Source organism: Pelodiscus sinensis, chromosome 5 (genome assembly GCF_052426305.1).
Source record: "Pelodiscus sinensis isolate ZL-2025 chromosome 5, ASM5242630v1, whole genome shotgun sequence".
Classification (NCBI taxonomy): domain Eukaryota; kingdom Metazoa; phylum Chordata; order Testudines; family Trionychidae; genus Pelodiscus; species Pelodiscus sinensis.
In genome coordinates, this window is record NC_143056.1 from 10,343,632 (window position 1) to 10,363,317 (window position 19,686).

A 19,686-nucleotide genomic window follows, 5' to 3' on the forward strand; every position below is an offset into this window, starting at 1 on the left:
CATAGCAGAACACAGGGTGCCTGGAAACACATGTAAAAGGCCCACTCCCTGCTCCACAGAGCTTAATTAAGAACGTGGTTTTCTTAATGTTGCATTTGCAGGCCTTTCTGTCAGGGCCCTATGTGAAGTGCTGAACCGAAAAGGGTGATGCTCTTTTCTTACATGAATTCTGTCATCTGCTGTCTTCCCCTCCCCTCACGGCTGTCTCCTCCTCGCTCTCTGTGTCGCCCCAGAAAAATCAGTTGGGGGGCTGCACACAAGTGAGAAACAAACACACAAGAAAAAATCCCCTCACACAGCAGAGCCTAGAGGGGCCCAGGCTAGTAGATTTTGTGTGCTCCAGCCCTGGGGAGGGTGGCAGAGGGGCTGGAGTGCCAATGCTGGGGAGAGGGGGGAAGCCATGAGCCTTGGGGGGGGGGCACATCCAGGCAAGCCAGGGGCTGCATCCGGTCCCTGGGCCCCGGTTCTGCTGACCAGCCATTCTTAGGGCAAAGAAGTCAAACTGATGCAAAAGTCGCATTTGCCAACCTGTGTGAAAGAAAAGCGAGTGTATTTTCCGAGGGTTTGGTAGGCATTTTGAGTCTTTTGTAAACTCCATCTAAATCTGAATGGCAATCAAGGTGCCTGAATTGTGTGGGTGGTGGAGGGATACTCCTCCTCCCCACCTCCCCCAAAAAAAGAAAAGAAAATAATGAAAACAAGGTCCATTTTTCTCAATCAGAATCAGGAGACGAAAGTCTCTGTTTGCACAAAAACAGCCCCTTTCCTCTCATTTCCTCTTGAACGATCCTTCCAAATTGTTTAATTGCCGAGTAATTATACATCACATACAATGATTTCAGCCCAGCAAGTGTTTAGTATCATTGAACGGCGTCTGAGGCCAACAAACACATATTTACACTAAGTGCTGAGACACTGAATGGGAGTTATTGAGAACACTGAGCCCCGTGGCTTGCCACCTAATACCCACAAAGTGCTGAGATCAACGGGCCTTTAGCAATGGTGAGAGATGGCATCCCCTAGGGAAGGACCCCAGAGGTCAGTAACAGTGCACAGCAGCGATGGAGTTGTTTGCGTTGTTGTGTTGTTTATTTTTGCTCCTCTTCTCTGCAGGATAATAGGGCCGGGAGTTGGCAGTAGGTTTCCCATCATGGTGATTTGACATTTGGAAATGTTCGCTGCTGCCCATTGGTATTCTCCTGTGCTGGCATTATGGTTTACCTGTGATGGGTGCACTTCACGCTGATACAGGTCCCTATTTAAGAACATAAGCAGTGCCAAGCTAGGTCAGACCAATGGTGCATCGAAGCCAGTGTCCTGTCGCTGACCAGGGTCAGTACCAGCACTTCGGGAGGTGTAGCTAGAACAGGGAAGTTGGAATGTTCCACACACCCCTGTACTCCCCTCCCTGCTTCTGACAGCCAGTGGGTTTAGGTTCACCCCAAGCACAGGGTTACCTCTCTGTCCATATTACCTAGTAGCCCTGATGAACCTGTTCTTCATGAACTTACCCGATTCCTTTTAAACCCAGCTGTAGTTTGGCCGTCACATCCCAGGGCAATGATTGGGAGCTGTGTGACGAAGAGTTTCTTCTGCTGCCTGTTCATTTCATCAGTTCACCCCCACCCTCCCGCTGGGGTTTTATACTATGTGATACAGTAAATAATGTGGCCTTCCTCACTTTTTCCACCCCACCCATGAGTGTGCAGAAGGCCTCCATCATATCTCCCCTTTCATTGCCTCTTACCTAAACTGCACATCCCTAATCCTTTGAACGGCTCCTCCTATGGAAACTGTCCTGTATCTCTGATCATCTTCTTTGCCCGTTCTGATCCCTATCCAGTTCCACTGTATCTGACAGTCATGTGAGACATTAAGACCCCTCAGTAGCAGCCAAGGATGGGGGGCAATGTCTTTCCATCCTTCGCCCCTCCCACCCAGAGTAAGCTAAAGGTCATGCCACCAGGCCCAGGTCACTAGAACACAATGCACCCCTATATCTGAATGCACTGCACTCCTCTAGCTGACACGTACCCTATGTTGGGTGAGAGAAAGGACTAGTGTCAGGCTGTCCTATGCTGACTTGATGTGCTCTGTATCCCCCAAACTCTTACGCCACCTTTCCAACCACCGGAGTGGCATAAAGGGGGCAAAGTGGGTGACTCTCCTCTCATTGAAGACAATGGCAAAACCAGCCATGGCTGGCAGCATGCCAGAGCACAGCTGCAGAGAGTTCTAAGGAAGAAGACCTCTGGGAGCCAATGGACCAATGAATGAAGGTCGGCCGTGAGCCCAGAGGTCATGTGACTCACCTCTCGCAAGCTCTTGGTGCACTGCCACTGGCTGACATGGACTGGCCCCTGTATGGCAGAAGTTTGCATGGGTCCAGCCAGGCTCCTGGGGTCAGATCTGCTGCAGGGGCGCACGCAGGGTGAGAAGGGTGGGGGTGCTGGAGAGAGGTTAATGCCAGGGGCACAGGAGCCTGCTTCCCATGTGCTTCTTTTCTAGGGTCGGCTTGCCTCTTTGAAAGGCATCGTCTGCTTGTGGGGATGCGCCTCCCCCTGTTCTCCTGCATGGCCGGGGGGGGGGGGAGGGGCTGCTGCTGGAAACAGGACCAAAGCCCACAGATGAGCGAAGTGGCCCCCACAAATGACTCTCTGGCTGCAGGAGTGGACTGGGGGCACCAGAGGCAGTGGGCAGGTAAAGATCTTTGGCTGCAAGTGACCACTGGCTCCCAGATGTGCTGCTTGCTGCTGCTCTGGGTCGTCTGAAGAGCCCGTGCTAAGAATAATATCCTGGTCCCGAGCCTGCATCTGCTGCATCTGTGAGGCCTGAAAGACACGCCCCCAGCTGGGAGAGTGATTACTGCCCACCTAGAAACCCACCCGTGTTCCCTGGGGACTGCAGCTGCTGGGGGATACTCATAAGGAGTGGGCGCCGCGCTACTGCAGAGGGTGGCTCCCTGAGAGACAGGCCTCCCACCTGCCTGAGTGTGTGTGGATGTGTGCACACAAGTGTGTTTTGTGTGTGTGTAGCTAAATAGGTGTGTATATGGATTGTGTGCCTTGTGAATGTGTTTTGATAGACACGTGTATGTGTAGTGGGGAAGTTTATGAATATAGTGTGTTTAATGTGTGTGTGCGCACAGTGTGTGGATGGCATGTGTTTAGATCTACAGGTATAAGTGGTGTGTTTGTGTAGTTTAGTCTGTGTACAGTGTGTATGGGTTTAATGTGTGAGTGTTGTGTTTAGCTGTAGTGTGTATATGCATGCACAGTCTGGGTACTGTGTGTGTGTGTGTGTGTTTGCACGGAGTGGGGAGAACTGAATCTTTTTGCTTCCTTTCGGAGCTCCCAGCTGCAGGCAGGGTCTCTGGGCAAGGCAGGGTCTGGGCCTGGAAGGCAGAGGAGTTGAAGAACTAGGCCCTTTGGTGCAGGCTGGCAGAGCTGGGGCATCCCACCCCTGCACAGTGGGGGGCGCGCCTGCCCTATGGTCCTTGGGCGCGGCGGGTCGAAAGTGTGGCGAATGGCCATCTGGTGACCAGCTGGTGGGCATGTGCTATCAAAACACTCACAGAAATACACCTGCAGGCTTCTAAAAAGCAGGGGTGCTAGGGAGAGTCCCCGCTCACCTGTCAGCATCCGGCTCTCTTGGGAAGCAATGTCCAGCACATTCTCCCAGGCCCTAAACATCCTCCCATCCTCCCACACCCAAATCCAGTGAAGATTCTGTTATGCCAAGTGGGTTTTTTTCCTCTACTGAAAGGACCAATGAAAACAGCCCTGGACTACGAAAGCTCCCAGTCTTGAGGAAAGTAGGGGGAACTTTTTATGCCTCAGCTGCATTGACTGATGTATATGGACAGTCATGTCCCCATCAACCCCCTCCCCTCCACCAGAATCGTTCACACACAGACACAAATAAAGCGCCCCGCTCTCCGTACGAAAGACTCCCGCCTGCTACCGCCACTTGAAGTCAAAGTTAGCCCTGACTCCAGACCCGGCCCCTGGGTTGCCCTGGTGCGAACGCGTGGCGAGGATTGGTTTGCAGCGCTGCCCCAGCCGCTCCGCAATTCATAGAATCATAGAATAATAGGACTGGAAGGGACCTCGAGAGGTCATCGAGTCCAGCCCCCCACCCTCAAGGCAGGATCAAGCTCCGTCTACACCATCCCTGACAGATGTCTATCTAACCTGTTCTTAAATATCTCCAGAGAGGGAGATTCCACCACCTCCCTTGGCAATTTATTCCAATATTTGACCACCCTGACAGTTAGGAATTTTTTCCTAATGTCCAATCTAAACCTCCCCTGCTGCACTTTAAGCCCATTACTCCTTGTCCTGTCCTCAGAAACCAAGAGGAACAAATTTTCGCCTTCCTCCTTGTGACACGGTTTCGACCAGCACATTTGGAACACAAGACTCCGGTGCCTTGAGGCATCCTGCTGCCTGTCTGCCGGCTAAGGGCACCTCCCATCCCCAGCACAAAACTCAGGCGGCTGGCACACACGAGGTTTCGTATAAACACGCGCTCTGCTAAGCGGCCGCGCCGCGGCTGCCGACCTGCGGGTTCTGCAGCGACCCGACCCGAACCGCGCTGGGTGATCACGCAGCTCAGCCCAGCAGTGGCTCAAAGGTACAGAGGAAATGGTTAATCTCCTCCGGGCGCGCTTGGAATTGTTTGCAACGCGCAGAAACCACCGTTCCCCTAGGAAGTTAGCAGGGCAAGCGCGCCCTTCCTGAGCTGTTTTATCCGACAGGTGATCGCACCGTCCAAGCCAACCCAACCTAGCTGGCCACCCACTTAGCCCAGCGCTTCTGCGGTACCAAAGCGCAGCGCTTGCGCGGCGGAGCAGCTATCACTGGGGATCGATCCGGCGCTTAGCGCCCCATGGAGATTAACCATTTCATTCCGAAATCCGCTTTATTTTTTTTTTTTAATTCAACATTATTTTTAGAAAGTTATAGTCACCCGGGCCAAAGCCGCTGGCCGCGAGGTCACCTAATGGGCTTAAAACTCGCCAGCTCGTTTTCAATCGGAAGGAATAAATTTGAGAGAATTATGTTTCAGACTGTACAGCGCTCAGGGCAGTTTGTTGATTTCACACCTCGCACTAGTGGGGGTACTTTTAGCAAGTACGTAGGCTTTTCCAGCTGAGCTCAGCTGTAAACCGACGTACTATAATCCAGAGAGCTGTAGTTTCTTGGATAATTTTCATTTACTATTTATAATGCTGGCTCTAACAAAAGAAAGAAAAGAAAGAAAAAGAAAAAGAAAGAAGATTGATTTAAACAGCAAAAGATCTGTAGGGAGACCTCAAAGATATCCTGGTAAATATGTCAATTCAATGCTAGTTAACAGCCTTATTAGACTTTCCACTTCCTGATCTGATTAACGTTTGTTAGACCATTTAAGTTGGGGGGAAGTAAAAAATTATAATAAATAATGCCACAAACTGTTAAAATCTTTAGGCTCATGAACCATTAATAAAAATCTCCTTACAGCCAAATGGCTTCAAAATGCCCTGATAGCGGATTACAAGCTCCTAATGGAGGGACTGTAAGATAAAATATTCTCTAAGAAGCAAGGTCTAACGTATGGGGGGGTGGTCACCCCTACCTGATTATCAGCTTATCACCAAATACTTCTTAGTGGGTGATGCTCCCAAACAAGCATTCTTCCTAGAAGCCGATCCGGAGAGGACTTCTGTGTTCTTCATTTAAACAGATTGGAAACCATCATCATATGGTTTGTGAGAAGAAAATAAATCTTAATCATACCATTTACTTAGGCCGGAGCCTCGTGTTTATAGCTGCTCCATATGCTATGGGTAAACTAATGTATTTTTAAAAAACAAACCCTAAATTCCTCCCAGCCCAAACCCAAGTCTAAACAAACTGCCACTCTTACTAGTAAGAGTCCAAACAAAACTAGGTCAATACTATGTAAGGCCAAATGCTTCCAGCCGGCTAGTCATTCTATGCCAATTTATTACTTTTGGTAGCAGGAAGAAATCTATTTTCAGCTCCTAAAAGGAGTTTCTTATGAACTCAAAACATCAAATTACATGCAAAAATAATGGGGGATTTTTTTCCTCTTCTTTTGCTCATGAAATTCAGTGCCTGATAGCACCAAACAAACTGCCAGTATGAATGGGGTTCAAACCAGATAAAATATTAAGGAGAGCCCAGACGGTCACCGAAAAAGGGGGGGGGGACATAACATATACAGGTAATTCTACTTGAGGGCACTGGTGGGTGGGTGTGATCTGAGTATATCGTGTGTGTGTGTGTGTGTGTGTGTGTGTGTGTGTGTGTGTGTGTGTGTGATCCTGTGATTTGAGTATATCGTGTGGGGAGGCGAGCCTGTGATCTGAGTACATCGTGTGTGTATGTGAGTGTGCATGTGTGTGATCTGAGTATATCGTGCGTGTGCGTGTGATCAGAGTACACCCTCGTGCTCGCTCACACACACACACACACACACACACACACACACACACACACACACACACACACTCTAAAAGCTGGCCCTGCAGCGACAGAAACACTAACACCGGCCCCAGCCTGTGGAAACACACGCTCGGTGAGTAAAGCAGGCACATGGTTCCCAGCCATGCTTCCCAAAGCGACCTTCGGTGCTGCTCCGGCTGCCGTCTGTGGCCGGGTGGGTCCCTGCGGGGGGCGCAGTGGGGGGAGCGCTCTCCCCAGCAGTCCTTTGGCGGGAGGGCTCGTTACTAGAGAGCAGAGGGGAGAAGTTGCCTGGAACACGCTGGCCTGGCGCAGCAGATCAGGGGTGTAGCCTCTGGCGCATTCCTACCGCCTGCGCCTTGAGTTGGCCCGTGGCGCGTAGGCAGAGGCCGGGCCAAACCCCTGCTTAGCTGGGTCTCCTCGCTGCAGGCGCTCTAGGCCCTTCCCAGGCCGTCGCGTGGTGCAGTGGGGTGTGGAGGGTGACTCCTGCCTCGACCCGCACCGCTGGGACGGTCAGGGGCTCGCAGGTTCCACCTGCAGGGACTGAATATTGAGCGCGCCGCCGCGCAGGAACTGCGCTGGTTTCACGGGCAGCTGGTCACGCCCCGCAAGGCCAGCGGGGTGGGCGAGGCGGGACTCCGAGCCAGCAGCCCGGCATCAAGCCCTTCTCGGTCAGCAGGGAAGCCGGGGGGACTTTGTGGCCGGCTCCCATTTTCGTGCGAACTCCTCCCCGGCCCTGCGCGCTTGCTGGAGATTGTCAGGGAGCCGCTGCGCGCCCTGCCCGCTTTGGCGAGAGCCGCGCCGACAGCCCCGTGTTCACACTGGCTCCACACCCAGTCCGCCTGCGCCCGCCGCAGCAAACCGCGTCCCCTGTTGTCTGACCACCGGGGACCGCCTCATCCTGGGGAAAGAGGCGGCCATGCTCGCCTTCTCCAGGAGGGGCACTGCCACACTTGGCCCCTGCTGCATCCTGCCCTGCGATCCGAGCAAAGGCCGCCTCTGAGTTCAGTGGGATAGACGGGTGGGACCCACCAACGCTTCCCAGCCTCCCATTGGGACCAGAATGACAGTCCCACCCGCCCGCCCCTGCTGCAGGCTTTGCGGTGGCAGGGAGAAAGCTCAGGGGGGCAGGTTGGGGTACGCGCGCAGCTGTGCGGGGGAACTGCCCAGCCGCACCGCGCCCCTGGCAGAGGCGACTTTGCCCAGTCCGCGCTCTGAAAATTCCTCGCCAGGGAACCAGCCACGTCGGGGAGCGGCGTCGGAAAGAGCAGCGCCGTGTTTGGGTGGGCTCCAAGCGGTGTGATTTTCCAGCGCAGACGGGGATGCTCCCGTGTCTTATCAGAAAGCCAAGTACAAGCAGGCTGCAGCGAGGAGTAAACAACCCTGGCGTTTTATAAATAACTATCCCCCTACGTAGCCTAGGAAACTGACAAGACCCCTTAGAGGGCGGGGGGAGGGAGGGGGAGACGGGGCTTATCTTGGATTTAAAATCAAACCAAATGCTCTGAAGAAATGGGGGGGGGAACTGTAGCTGGACGGGAGGACTAATGCGGAATAGTCGTGAGGATGGAGGGAAAGCGTTTGTAAGGATGGGACCCAAGTCAGCAGCCACTGGAAACTACTCGGAGAAAAGCCGGCTCAGAAGGTCTGGCAGAGCAAAATGGGGTTTGCACCGTGGAAAAAGTCAACCGCCCTGTAGAAAAGTCTCAGAGGAGGAACCCTGGTTCGTCTGCAACTTTTAAAACTCACGAGGCGCGGCAGAACGCTCCGCGTGAAATGGGGTTGGGGCGATTTAAAAATAAAAAGATCTGTCCGCTCGGATTTGGTTTAAAGTTTTCCGTTCCAGCCCACCGTGGGTTGTAATTAGATTTCCTTTGGGAAACAACATCTTCCCACCGGAGCCATGAGCCTTAAACCCACCCGCTTTGGTCTAGACACAATGCGGATTCTGTTCACGTGTCTCTTTCCCCGCTAAGATCGTGATCCGAATTGCCTTTCCGAAACGCAAGCGACAAGCAACGACTCCAACGTGAAAGTCGATCGGCAAAAGCAGTTACAAAAAAGTGCTTCCCCCAGCGAGAAACTCGCTGTTGCCGTTTGCCAATAGGGAATCAAATGACTTTTCGCCGAAATCAGATTGGAAACAGAGTAAATCTACCGAGATGTGTAAATGGATAGATATGGCTAAACAAGCTTAAAGTCCTGAAACCATTTAGCTTTTCTGATTAAGAAGGACGTTAGCTAAATCATTTTGGCAATTGAAAATGAAGGCTAGCTACCAAAATAAAAGATAAAAGAAAAAAAATCGTTCGTGGGAAAAGCAAAATAGGGTAAAGAAACAGGGGTTTCTTTTTTTCTTTTTCAAATCCCTTTTAAGGGAGCCTTACACTTCCTTACAAGGAAATGCATTTTCAGTTAATATTTCCCTTAAATCCGTGTTTGCCATCGCTGGTTTAAATCAGATCAGTGGAGAAACACTTTATATATTCCCCTTTGTTTTGCGTTGGTAGTCACTCAAATCATTTCTACAACTATTTCTACATTTTCCTACAAGAAAATGGCTTTATTTATTGATTGTCTATGAAGCGTTCTGCTGTGTAGTCTAATACACTCTTGCTAGAAAGGAATCATATGGACTATTGTTAGTTCTGGTTGAACTTCGTATCACTTGAAAACCATTAATTTTTTTCTCTCGGTATTGCGAAATATAAAAATAGCAACAAGCTGCATGAAAACTTTCCCATTCATTTGAGAGCTGACAGAGTTGCTGAATGTCTCTGCTTGTTTATTTTTAAAACATAATCTGGCCTCTCAATTCTAGGGCACTCTAAAACAGAAATAAACACATCCATTAGAAGTGAGTACATAAAACCTGCATTATTAATGCCTTCAATGTGGACGAGAGGAAGCTGGGAACAGCCTGATGAAATGTAGAGATTAGGTGAGGCACCAAGATGATATATGGAGAACCTGGAAAGCAGAGTCTCTCAGGAGTGTTTTTAAAAGTATCATAAACTATTACCAAGTGCAGGTAGCCTCAGGTCTTGCAAATCTGTCGATCAAGAGAGTTCAGCATGGGAAGGAAACCATCCCATTGAACAGATAAAAAACAAAAACCCAGCCCCCAAACCATTTTTTTTTCAAAATATTTGAGCACAGGTTTCACACCAATCCGAGAAAACCACATGACAGGCTAAGGCTTTGAAGTAGATGAATGATAAATAGCTAAAACTGTCATGGCTTCACAATTTTGCATGGTGGCTACTAAACAGGATATAATTTTAAAACCATTCCTGTTTTCACTAGTGTGGCACTACTGCATTTTTTGCACCTCTCTGTGGCTAATGGGAAAGAGAAAAGCAGGTACATATTTTTAAAGGGACTCCCAGCCACAGTTTCAAGAAAGAAGCAAAACCGACCAGGGTATTTCTACTCAGCTGTAAAAACTTCTTCCAAACTCCTTTGTTCAGACATCACTTCTGCAGAAAGTTTATAGTAGCTGGAGAAATAGCCCTTCACTCAGTTCGGCCATTTCTCTCTCCTCCTCTGCATTTCACCCCTAATCATGCTGAGCCCTGTCTACAAAGCCCCCTTTTCATTCTCTGAAAATAGCCGATGATTTCGTTTTCGTACGGGAGACAATCTTGCAGGGGCCCACAGAACTTCTTGTGATTTAACACAAAATCATCCCTGGCATTTTCTGCCTGTGCCAAAGGAAAACATCAGCAGCTGGGGCACTTAAAAGCAGAGGGAAAAGAAGCCGTTTCAGTCCAGTACAACAGAATATTTGCATTGTCCCTGTACGCCCCGCCCCCTCTATTTGTGAAGTCCTTTGAAGTATGCTGCATTGAGGTATTTTCTTAACTCACCCTGTGCAATTAAAATGGAAGACAACCACCAATTGTGCTAGAACCATTTTAATATAATTATACATATCTGCCAAATCCAGGAAAAAAAGGTTTATGCATATATATCTTTTTTTTTCTCAATTAACATCTGCAAGCATAAACGACAATGAATTTCTCCGTTTAAATTCATCAAGGTCAGAGCAATTGACCAATGTCCTGTTTTATTTCTACTGCGGGCTTGGCCAGCAGTAAGTGACTACAGATCAGTTTAGTGTCCTTGTGTGTTTTTCTTCTTTCTCTTGCATTCAGAGACAGTTTGTTGTAAAAAGTTTCAGTAGTTCACCTGTGGTGAAAGGCGATCTTTTTAGATACTGTTTTTTTAAGATACTAGGTAACTCAGTTGCTCTGAATTTCACTTATAATTATAACCTATTTAAATCACAGCAGAACCCCTGCTGTGGAGGGGTTCACAGTTGCATACAATACAGGAGATCACAGTTTTGAAGTCTAGCACAGATTAAAAACCACAGATGTACCATTTATATAAGACACACACTGATTGTCTCTTAAAAACTACATATTGACTCCTTATGAACATTTTTTTAAATAAAGTAGTGCAGCTAGGACAATCAGTCGCACAACCCACACAACCCTGAACCCAGGTCTGTCAGTGCCAACTAGGAAGTTGGTCGTGAAACAGTTGAATGAGTTTGAGAGAAAGACAGAGAGAGAGAGAGAGAAAGGGACGTTGTCCATTCCAAAGATTTTTAACCAAGGGTTGGCTAGCACACGGGGAAACCTCTAGGTGAAAGATCTTGTTCCCACACACTCACACAAAAGAAAGAAAAAAAAACAATCAAACCTAGACTTTCTTTTAAAAACTGGCCCACAGGTGGAATGATCAGCCATTCCTTTCAAACAAAGAAACCCAACAATTGGCTAAAACTATAAAGGACGCAGGTTGGTCTGTCTGCTTCTGCTTGGTAGATGATCTGTCCTTTTAAGGCCTTCCTCCTTCATTCCTTCTTCATTCCTTTCCAGAGCTTTTGGGCAGGAGGTGAATCTAGGTCTGATCACACCCCAACTGTCTTTTTTTTCTCTTTTTTTCTTTTTTTCCTCTTTAATTTAACCAAGACCTGACTAAAACTGGAATGTTCAGCCCAGAGTGTTTATTAGGATTTATTCTTAGCACAAAGGAGTCCTACAGGCCTTCACAAAACCTGGAACTTCCAGGAAGAGGTCTGGTCTTTATAATCCAAGCAGTCAGCGTTGAAGTTTAGCTTCCAGGAGGCGGTTTGGTCCTTATAATCCAAGCAATCGGTGGTGGAGTTAAAGCCCAAGCTAGATGCTCCGTAGCCCTGGGTGGAGAGGGAGGCTGGGGACTGGTTGAGATGGCTGGTGACTGCATTGGTGCCCATAGGGCTGAGTGTGGCCCCGGGTCCAGGAAGCTGGTGGTGCATTGGGGTCAAGTAAGATCCACAGTCCATCCCCCCGAAGTAGGAGGTAGACCCGGCGTATCCTTGGCTGTAGCCGGAAGCCTGGGTGTAGGTCATTGGGTAGGAGCGCTGCATGCAAGAGGAGGATGTGGACAGGGGGTCTGAGAGGGGGGAGATGGAAGCGGGGCTCCAGATAGACACGGGGGCGCTGCTGCTGGAAATGGCCGGGACTGCGGTGCTGGAGGGGGGAGTGAACTGCCCGCTGGCCCCACTCTCCGAACTTACTTCCCGGGCCGGGGAGCTCTTCTTCTTGGCCGGCCGCACCTTGTTCTGCCCGCCGTTCTGCTGCTGCTGCTGCTGCTGGCGGCACTTGGCCCGCCGGTTTTTGAACCACACCTGGGGGGGGAAGGCGAGAGAGAACGCGGGGGTGAGCGCGGCTCGCAGCGGAGTGAGACCCGCGGGCTGCGTTTACACGGGCGCCCCCCACTCCGGATTTGGGAGGAAGAAGGAGGAGGAAGGAGCCAACCCAACTGCTGCATAAGGGCAGGGGGGAATGACCCTCCCCCACCTGCTCTGCTGGCCAGCCAAGCCCCCTCCCCTCCTGATCCTTCCCTGGGAACAATGGAGCCCTGCACCGGGAGGAAGCAGTTAGGCAGACAAAGGGGAAAGTGTCTTGGCAAAGCGCGGAGTGGCCCCGCGGCGGGGGCTCCGCCCGGCCTCCCTGCTGGAGCCGCACTCAGTTGCAGATCAGGCATTGGAGGTGGGGATGAGCCGGCCTTGGAGCTGGGGCCCCTCCAGCCCTATTCCCTGCAGCCTCTGCCCTGCCAGGCCCCCCGGGCACGGCTCCTGCCATGGGCAGCTCACTGCGGGAGGGGAGAAGGCGAAGCAACCCTGGGGCCCTGCGCAGAATTGTCTCAGCTGATCCGCCGCCCCATTGCCGGAGGCCCCTGCAGATGCGCGCGCAAAGGCGCACTGGACGGCTGCCGCTCGCTGCGCGTCTTGCCCTTAAGACTTGACGGGGCCAGACTTTGCAGCGCCCCAAGAACAGTCCCTGACTAGTTAAAGGTATTTTTGGTGCTTTGGCCCTTTGCTGCGCTTGTTTCCCCGCCCCTCCCTCCGGTGCGGCCAGTGACACGGAGAGGGCCGGGGAGCCCCCTTGGCTCCCCTTTCGGCAGGATCCTGGGCCAGGCGAGTCAGTGGCAAAACAGAGGCTGTGACACTTTCCGAGCCAAGCCCAGAGCCAAAGTGCGGGGGAGGGAGGAGAAGGGGCCGGCACTGGCGCCCCCAAACCGCGTCTCAGGGAGAAGGGGCTAAGGGAGCTTTGGAAAGCTGCTTGAACTAAACAAGGTTCAGAGCTCAGGCCTGACTCGGGACAGAGACCCTCCCGCTGGGACTTTGGCCGGGGTAAGGACGACAGGACCCCCCCCCCCATTTCTTCCTTACCCATCACTCCAGTCCCTCGGGGCGTGTGTACCCCAGCTTGGAAACTCTGCTCAGATCCCCCTTTCCCCGCGCTCTAGCCGTCAGCCACTGATGTCAACACACCCCTGGCTCTGAAAGGGGGCGGAGGGTCTTTTGTATCGACTCTAATGGCCTCGCTCGCCAACGAGCTGGCGGGGCAAGCCGAGGTAGGACCTCGCAGCTGGGACTGTCCCTTTGCCCAGGGAGCTTCGGGGCCTCGGTCGGTGGCGCTGGGGGCGGTTTCCAAGCGGCAAAGACACCCCCGCCCCCTCCACCCACCACCAGTGGCTGCGGGAGCCGACGCGAGACGCGGGTTTGGTTTGAGCCCAGGCGAGGCATCGCTCTGGGGAGGGAGGAAGGCGAACCCCGGGGGGTGCGCGCCAGGTTTCCTCCCTGCGCTTCCAGAGTCCTCATTGCGACTCCTTGGGAGCCAGGATCGGGCCCTTTCCGCAGCTGGGGGGGGGGGGCAAACGGGGCTGGTTGGGCCTAGGGTGCGTGTGTCCCTCATCTCCCATCCTGCCCAGAGAACCTGCCTCCGGCCGCGGGGAGGGCTGGGGAGACGCGCTCTGTGGACCCGAGAGGCTACAGCCGGCTGGGGCGGAGAGCTGGGAGAGGGGAGCTGGGTCAGGCTGGGGGGGGGGCGGATGAACGGGAGGGGGGATGAGGCCCTACCTGCACCCTGGACTCAGGCAGGTTGATTTTCAGGGCGACTTCCTCGCGCATGAAGATGTCGGGGTAGCGGGTCTTGGCGAACAGCGCCTCCAGCACATCCAGCTGCGCCCGGGTGAAGGTGGTGCGCTCCCGCCGCTGCTTCCGAGGGGTCGCTGCAAAGAGCAGCCGGAGGCCCTTAGTGGCGGTTAGCAGCAGAACCGCCCCCCTCCCCGAGACCCAAACACCCTCTTGGAAAGTTAGCGCGGCTGGGGAAGGCCCCAGGGCGCATTTCCCAGGGAGAGGGGCTGGGGCAGGGAGCCGCAGCGCCCTGCTCAGCCAGGGTCCCCCAAACTACCTCCCCTCCCCAGCCTGGCCTCTCCGGGCAGGAGGTGGGGAGCTCTGGCAAGTCCCAGAACCTCTGACTCGGGCGATGGGGGGCGCCCCACGGAAGGCGCCAGAGGTTGGCCACTGGCCCCAAAGGCGAGGCCCCTAAAGCCAGCCCCCAGCGGGGTCCCCTCGCTGGGCAGCAGAGGCGGATGGCGCCGCTTACCCGGGTAGCCCACGGAAGGATGCAGCAAGTCCATGCCCGAGGTTGTCAGGCTCAGCCCGTTGACGGCGTAAGGTGGTTGCTTGAGATAAGACATCATGCTAAAGTTGGGCTGGGCGGAGAGCCGGCCGAGGCGTCGGGGCAGGGGGAAAGGCGCGCACGCTCTGGGTTCCGTCCGGAGCAGAGATTCCGTGTCCCAGCGGGCGGGCTGAAACCAGATGTCTACACGGGGAAAGAGAGGCAAGGGGCGGGGGGCTGGTTAGCCGAGCTGCCTGGAGTCGATCTCTTATCTCTGCTGGCTCGCTGGAGTGTGAATAGCGACAGGCAGGGCCTCAGCTCTTAGCCCCCGAGAGTCCCGGCTGCAGCGTGGACCAAGAAGACACTCACTAGATAAACGCTTTAAAAAAGTGACACCCCATCTAGTAATTACAACCCGCCTCGCAGGAGCATCCCCCTTCCCCCCATGCCTTCAAATGCACACATTGTGTTGCTGCCCTGGGCATTTGCATAGGGTGCATCGGCTGGCACTAGCTAATTGTCTCAAACAAAACTTGATTGGGGCTATTTGCGGACACAAAGACCTCCTTGGCTAAATAAATAATGCTGATAACAAAGCCCATTGGCGAGAAACAAAGAAACAATTCAAGACACCTATCTCTCCCTCGGCCTGTCGCAGGGCTTTTTAATGAGCCCCCATTCAGCAGCTAGGAACCCCAAAATGCTGGCGCATTTAAGAGCAGAAATGCCATCTTGGAATGAGCCAAACTTTTCTGTCCTGCCACTATCATCCCGCGTTTGAAGTGATTTCCATCAGCCCTTTTCCACCTAATTAGTACGTTGGATAATTAGATTTAGAGGTAAGTAAGAGATTGATGAGGCTTTCAGGAACTCTTGATTAGGTCGCTCACGCTAAACAAACAAGTATTTAACTTTCAAACAAAAAAAAAAAATCACCCAGCGAAACTTGCTTCCCAAGGTCCTCAAGGGTTAGGAAAAGACTCCCCTTAAAACACTAGCAGTCATTTTCTGTCCATTGCAGGCTGGGTCTGCAGGAAGAGGCATATCATTAGGAGAAATACCATCCTTTCATTTCCTAGCCCCCAGTAGCCTTTGGTTGGTTTCTCCCTAGCCCTACTGACACCTATTTGGAAAGCAGCTTCCCCCCTCCCGCCCCAAAAAAACTCTTTACTTTTCCACCCTGCTCCAGGGTTCCAAAGTGTGACATTAACACAGCCCGGCAAACTAGCGTGTTCCATAAAATGTTACCCTGCTCTTGGACCGAGCTAAGGACTTTACAACTTTGAGGAAGCGCCTTATTTTCCCCCAAAATGGCGGACAGGGAGGAGGGAATTTCCAAGAGTGCAAGAAGAAGATTTGGATGGTGATGTTTAGACTGTCCGGCTTCCTGCTCCGATGGCATAAAGAACCCAGCCATCTCAATCAACTCCTCACTGCGGAAGTTAATTCATCTTTCACGTTACAAAACCACGCTCCCTTAATTCAACGTTAATGTAAAAATAAAGCGGATCTTTGAGACTTTTCCAGATCCCTCCCATTCAAAGGTAGATGTTTCATCAAATAAATGCCTATTAGCTAAGTTATAAACCAAAGCCAGCCTACTCTGTTTCACGTGCTGTGTTACTACAAACCTTAGTCTAGTCTAGCAAGGTTTTTAATCGATACTTGGCTATTTTAACTTTCCTGAGTTGCATGAATTAAGTTTCTCAATTCCGATATTTATTATTGCATTTTTCTCTTGAACTTAACGGTACTTAATTTGCAAATCCTTCTTCTATTAGTGAGAAAACAGCAATTTACTAGGATCAGAAGAGATTTGTTTTTAAAAGTATATTGTGTGCGCGCATTTGTGAGTGAATAATAAACAGGCATCACACACACAATCACATATATACAAATATAGTTCATGCACACCTCTTCGGAAGTGTATATTTCACTACAATCCCTTATGGAAGAATTTCAGTTTAATTTAAAAAAAAAATTCTCAGAACAATTACAAAACAAAACAAACCCCCATTCCTACGTTTTGATGTTTGGCCACGTTAGAGGGACATTCCGAGTCCCATCTTCCTATGAAATAGGATTAAAAGCTTCCATGACTAGAATCAAACTTTTTTTTTCTAGTGAATTCGTTGCAATGGATACTTGCCTTAAGTGGGAGAGATTTTCGATCTTAAAAAAAAAAGTGCAGGAAATCTGCCGCCCTTGGAACGCGGAGGGACACCATATAAATCCAAGGCGTTTGCAAATCTGGAAATGCGATGGGAAGTTGGATTTACCGTCCTGCCTTCTTGCATGCGGCTTTGCGCCTCTGACCTGCTTGGTGGCACGGTCTCTCAGTTTTATATCTAACGGCCATTCTGCTCAATCTGTCACCTTTTTCTCCCTCCCAAAGATCTCATCTACCAGTTGCTCTGCCCTCGCTCAATAATAATTACCCAGTCCAAGAATTAATTATAATAAATGTTTTCTTGATAAACTAACGAGATAATCCGAGGGACACACGTTCCCTAATTACGGGCCGCCAGACCTAGCTCGGCAGATCATGTGCACTGATTAATTTTCTGCCTGATGGCAATGAAACAAAACGTATATAGACTGGCGTACTGTTTATCACAACACGCAGCCTGGGGTGAAGAACTGCAGGGAAAGTTTTAGGCCTGGGGGGGAGGGGATCATTTAAAGGATGCAAACTGGGAGACCCCTCTTTTTGCGCATAGTCACTTTTTGGTGTCTGATATTGTTTGTGACAGTGATTTCTCTCCTCACCCCCCTTCATACTTTTAACAGGAAGGGGAATTTAAAAATACAGTTGGCGGTGGGTTAAGAGGTATCATCAAATCCTGCTTTTTATTCGAGCTCCCCAGTGTAGCTAAAAATCACCCAGACCTCACCATTCTCCTTCAAAAAAAGTTTTAAAAACTCAGCCCTTCGTTGCTACACAATAAAACCACCTGCACGGGTAAAAATCAGAGAACCGCCCTGCGAAGGAACTAACCTTCGGCATTATGGTAAACTCTCTTCCCCCCAAACCAGGCATTTTCACCTTTTTGGTTTTTAAAAAAATATTGGATGTCATGTGCACCGTACGCCCGCTTTGATCGCCATGAATGCAAACGCACGTAGATCCAAAATGACTGAATTATGCCGAAGACAGGTTTACACAGGGGAGAAACTTGCAACGGGTTTACTTTCTTCGGCCTAAGGGGAACAAGTTTAAAGAGATGCAGCTGTGTGTGTGTGTGTGTGTCCGTGTGTATCCGTGTCCCCAAGACTGCATCCCTTTGAACTTCTTCCTCTTTAGTCAACGAAGATAACCCCCTTGCAAGTTATATATCGGGGATATAACACAAACGGCTTTACACCACACACCTCCAATTGCAGAGCTTTGTCTCTGTCTACACCGGTCGGTAGCTAGTGTGTAGCCATTTGCGTTACACACACCACTCTGCGGTGTTTAGGTTTTGGGCACGGCTTCTCTGAAAGCACCTGTCCAGTGATAGCTGCAAACCGATCCGTCTCCCGTTTAGAAATTGACCCGATCCTTGTCATTCATTTCCACAGTAAAGAGAAACGGCGTATTTTTTTATTCTCTCTCCACCCCAAGTTGATTGAAAGAGTCTAAGCCCCCCCCCAACACACACACACACACACACTTAAAAAAAATCTAACCCTTTTCTTGTTGCCTCGAGTCCCGTCTGCTCAAAGCCATGTTTGCAAAACGACTTTTCCCTTTGCTGAGTCTATCGATCGGGAGTACGAGGCAGAAATCTGTTTATCAATAACCGCTCAGACCAGGGATGTCATTCCACATTATTATTATTATTTATTTAAGAAGTGTATGTACCGCTAGACAGCGGCCGGAGGATCAGGCCAAGCACAAGAAGAAGAACAATTTTGTTTTTCATGGGAAAAGCTCGCTTTGGGAGGAAGAGAGTCCCACACAGACAACCAAATCAAGGGAGGGGAGAGCAGTGTCTACCCGCCTCCTCAATTAGCAGGCTTGGTCCCTGCCTTTTCATTCAGACTCTGCATATCGGGGAAATGAATTAAATTATATTGGGGAGGCATCTGGGGAAGCGAGTTTCGGACCTTTCCCCCGCCCCACTCCTACCGGAGCTGCGAAACTAGGATCGGTCTCAGTCCACAGAACAACGGGAAACGGGCCACTCCGAATTATAGCGAGAGAGTCTGAATTGTGCCCTTGGCCAAGCGAAATCAAACTGTCGCTGTCGCGAGCTCTGCTGTGATTCCCGGGACAGATTTAGGGACCACCGCAAAGCGAGAGAGAGATCTTCACATGCTCAAGGGGAAAAAAAGAAAAAAGAAACCGTTTTCAAACAAGCAAAGCGTTCACACTTACCTTGAGGCTTCTAGGGAGGAGTGTGCCGGGGTGGGGGAGGGAGGAGGCGGGCAAAAAACTGACCAAATTATCCTTTGCCAAATTCAAAATAAAGCGCTCCCCTACAAAAGAAATCACAAAGCAGCGGGTTAGAAATCTTGCATCCTTCCACCTTGCCCGAGAAGCGAACGAAAAAGGGGGCGAGCGAGGCTACACGAGTCTAAAGGCTTTTCAATGGAGCAGGGGGGGGCTCTGTCTTCGATACATACAAAGTAGGACGTAGCCGGATCCGGCCAAGGGGTTTTATTTTTTAATAACAGTGGAGAAGTGAATTGGAGCTGAGGTCTCTACCTCTCTCAGGGAGATTTGCTGAGAAAGCGCCGCTCTGGCAACTTTTTGACGCAAACTCTCCAACCAATAGCAAGGAGAGAATGATTGACACATCTAAGCCAGAGGGAAAATAATAAAAACACACAACAGGGGGAGGAAAACAGGCCACTGCTGCACTGGGGGGACGAGCAGGCAACACGGAACAGCGACCAAAAACCGACACAAGAATATACATAAAAGCAACGAGGCTCGTTTTTAAAAAAAATATACATTCGGGGCTGCAGCATATGAACTAATTGTACAATTAGCATGATGGACAGCAAAGATCACGTTACTTTCTTGCTGGGGGGAGAGGAGACGGTGGGGGAAGATCACACACACACACACACACACACACACACACACACACACACACACACACACACACGAAAGAGGATATTAAAATATAAGAGTAAACATTATGGGAAAGGGAGGGGGTAGGGGATACATCCCGGGGAATTCAAAGCAAAATCTGCCAAGAAGCTCTTGGATTAAAAGCAGAACGCATGTCAAAGACCGGAGTTTAACGCCCCCGCCTCCCCAA

The 19,686-nt window shown here is 50.7% G+C and overlaps 1 protein-coding gene across 2 annotated transcripts; it reads right to left on the reverse strand.

Annotated features, from left to right (window-relative positions):
• Nucleotides 1–10,343: 10,343 nt before the first annotated feature.
• OTX2 (orthodenticle homeobox 2) lies at nucleotides 10,344–19,150 on the reverse strand. Of its 2 annotated transcripts, XM_075926289.2 has the most exons (6): nucleotides 19,043–19,150; nucleotides 18,795–18,895; nucleotides 15,368–15,459; nucleotides 14,417–14,635; nucleotides 13,888–14,039; nucleotides 10,344–12,150 (listed from the first exon to the last, which is right to left on the reverse strand). In XM_075926289.2, the coding sequence occupies exons 4-6, from the start codon at nucleotides 14,511–14,513 to the stop codon at nucleotides 11,530–11,532; spliced, it is 870 nt and encodes a 289-aa protein (XP_075782404.1). In that variant the 5' UTR covers nucleotides 14,514–14,635; nucleotides 15,368–15,459; nucleotides 18,795–18,895; nucleotides 19,043–19,150; the 3' UTR covers nucleotides 10,344–11,529. The 2 variants fall into 2 exon arrangements, with proteins under 2 accessions (XP_075782404.1, XP_075782402.1); XM_075926287.2 differs by lacking the exon at nucleotides 15,368–15,459 and having other exon boundaries at nucleotides 18,795–19,150.
• Nucleotides 19,151–19,686: the final 536 nt, after the last annotated feature.

What these genes read in the sequence shown, in the direction of transcription:
- OTX2 (XM_075926289.2), bottom strand. Translation starts at nt 14,513, where the DNA reads ATGATGTCTTATCTCAAGCAACCACCTTACGCCGTCAACGGGCTGAGC. An exon ending in TCCTTCCGTGGGCTACCCGG is followed by an intron (nt 14,040 to 14,416) that starts GTAAGCGGCGCC and finishes TGCTCTTTGCAG; the next exon opens with CGACCCCTCGGAAGCAGCGG. An exon ending in TGCCTGAGTCCAGGGTGCAG is followed by an intron (nt 12,151 to 13,887) that starts GTAGGGCCTCAT and finishes TTCCCCCCCCAG; the next exon opens with GTGTGGTTCAAAAACCGGCG.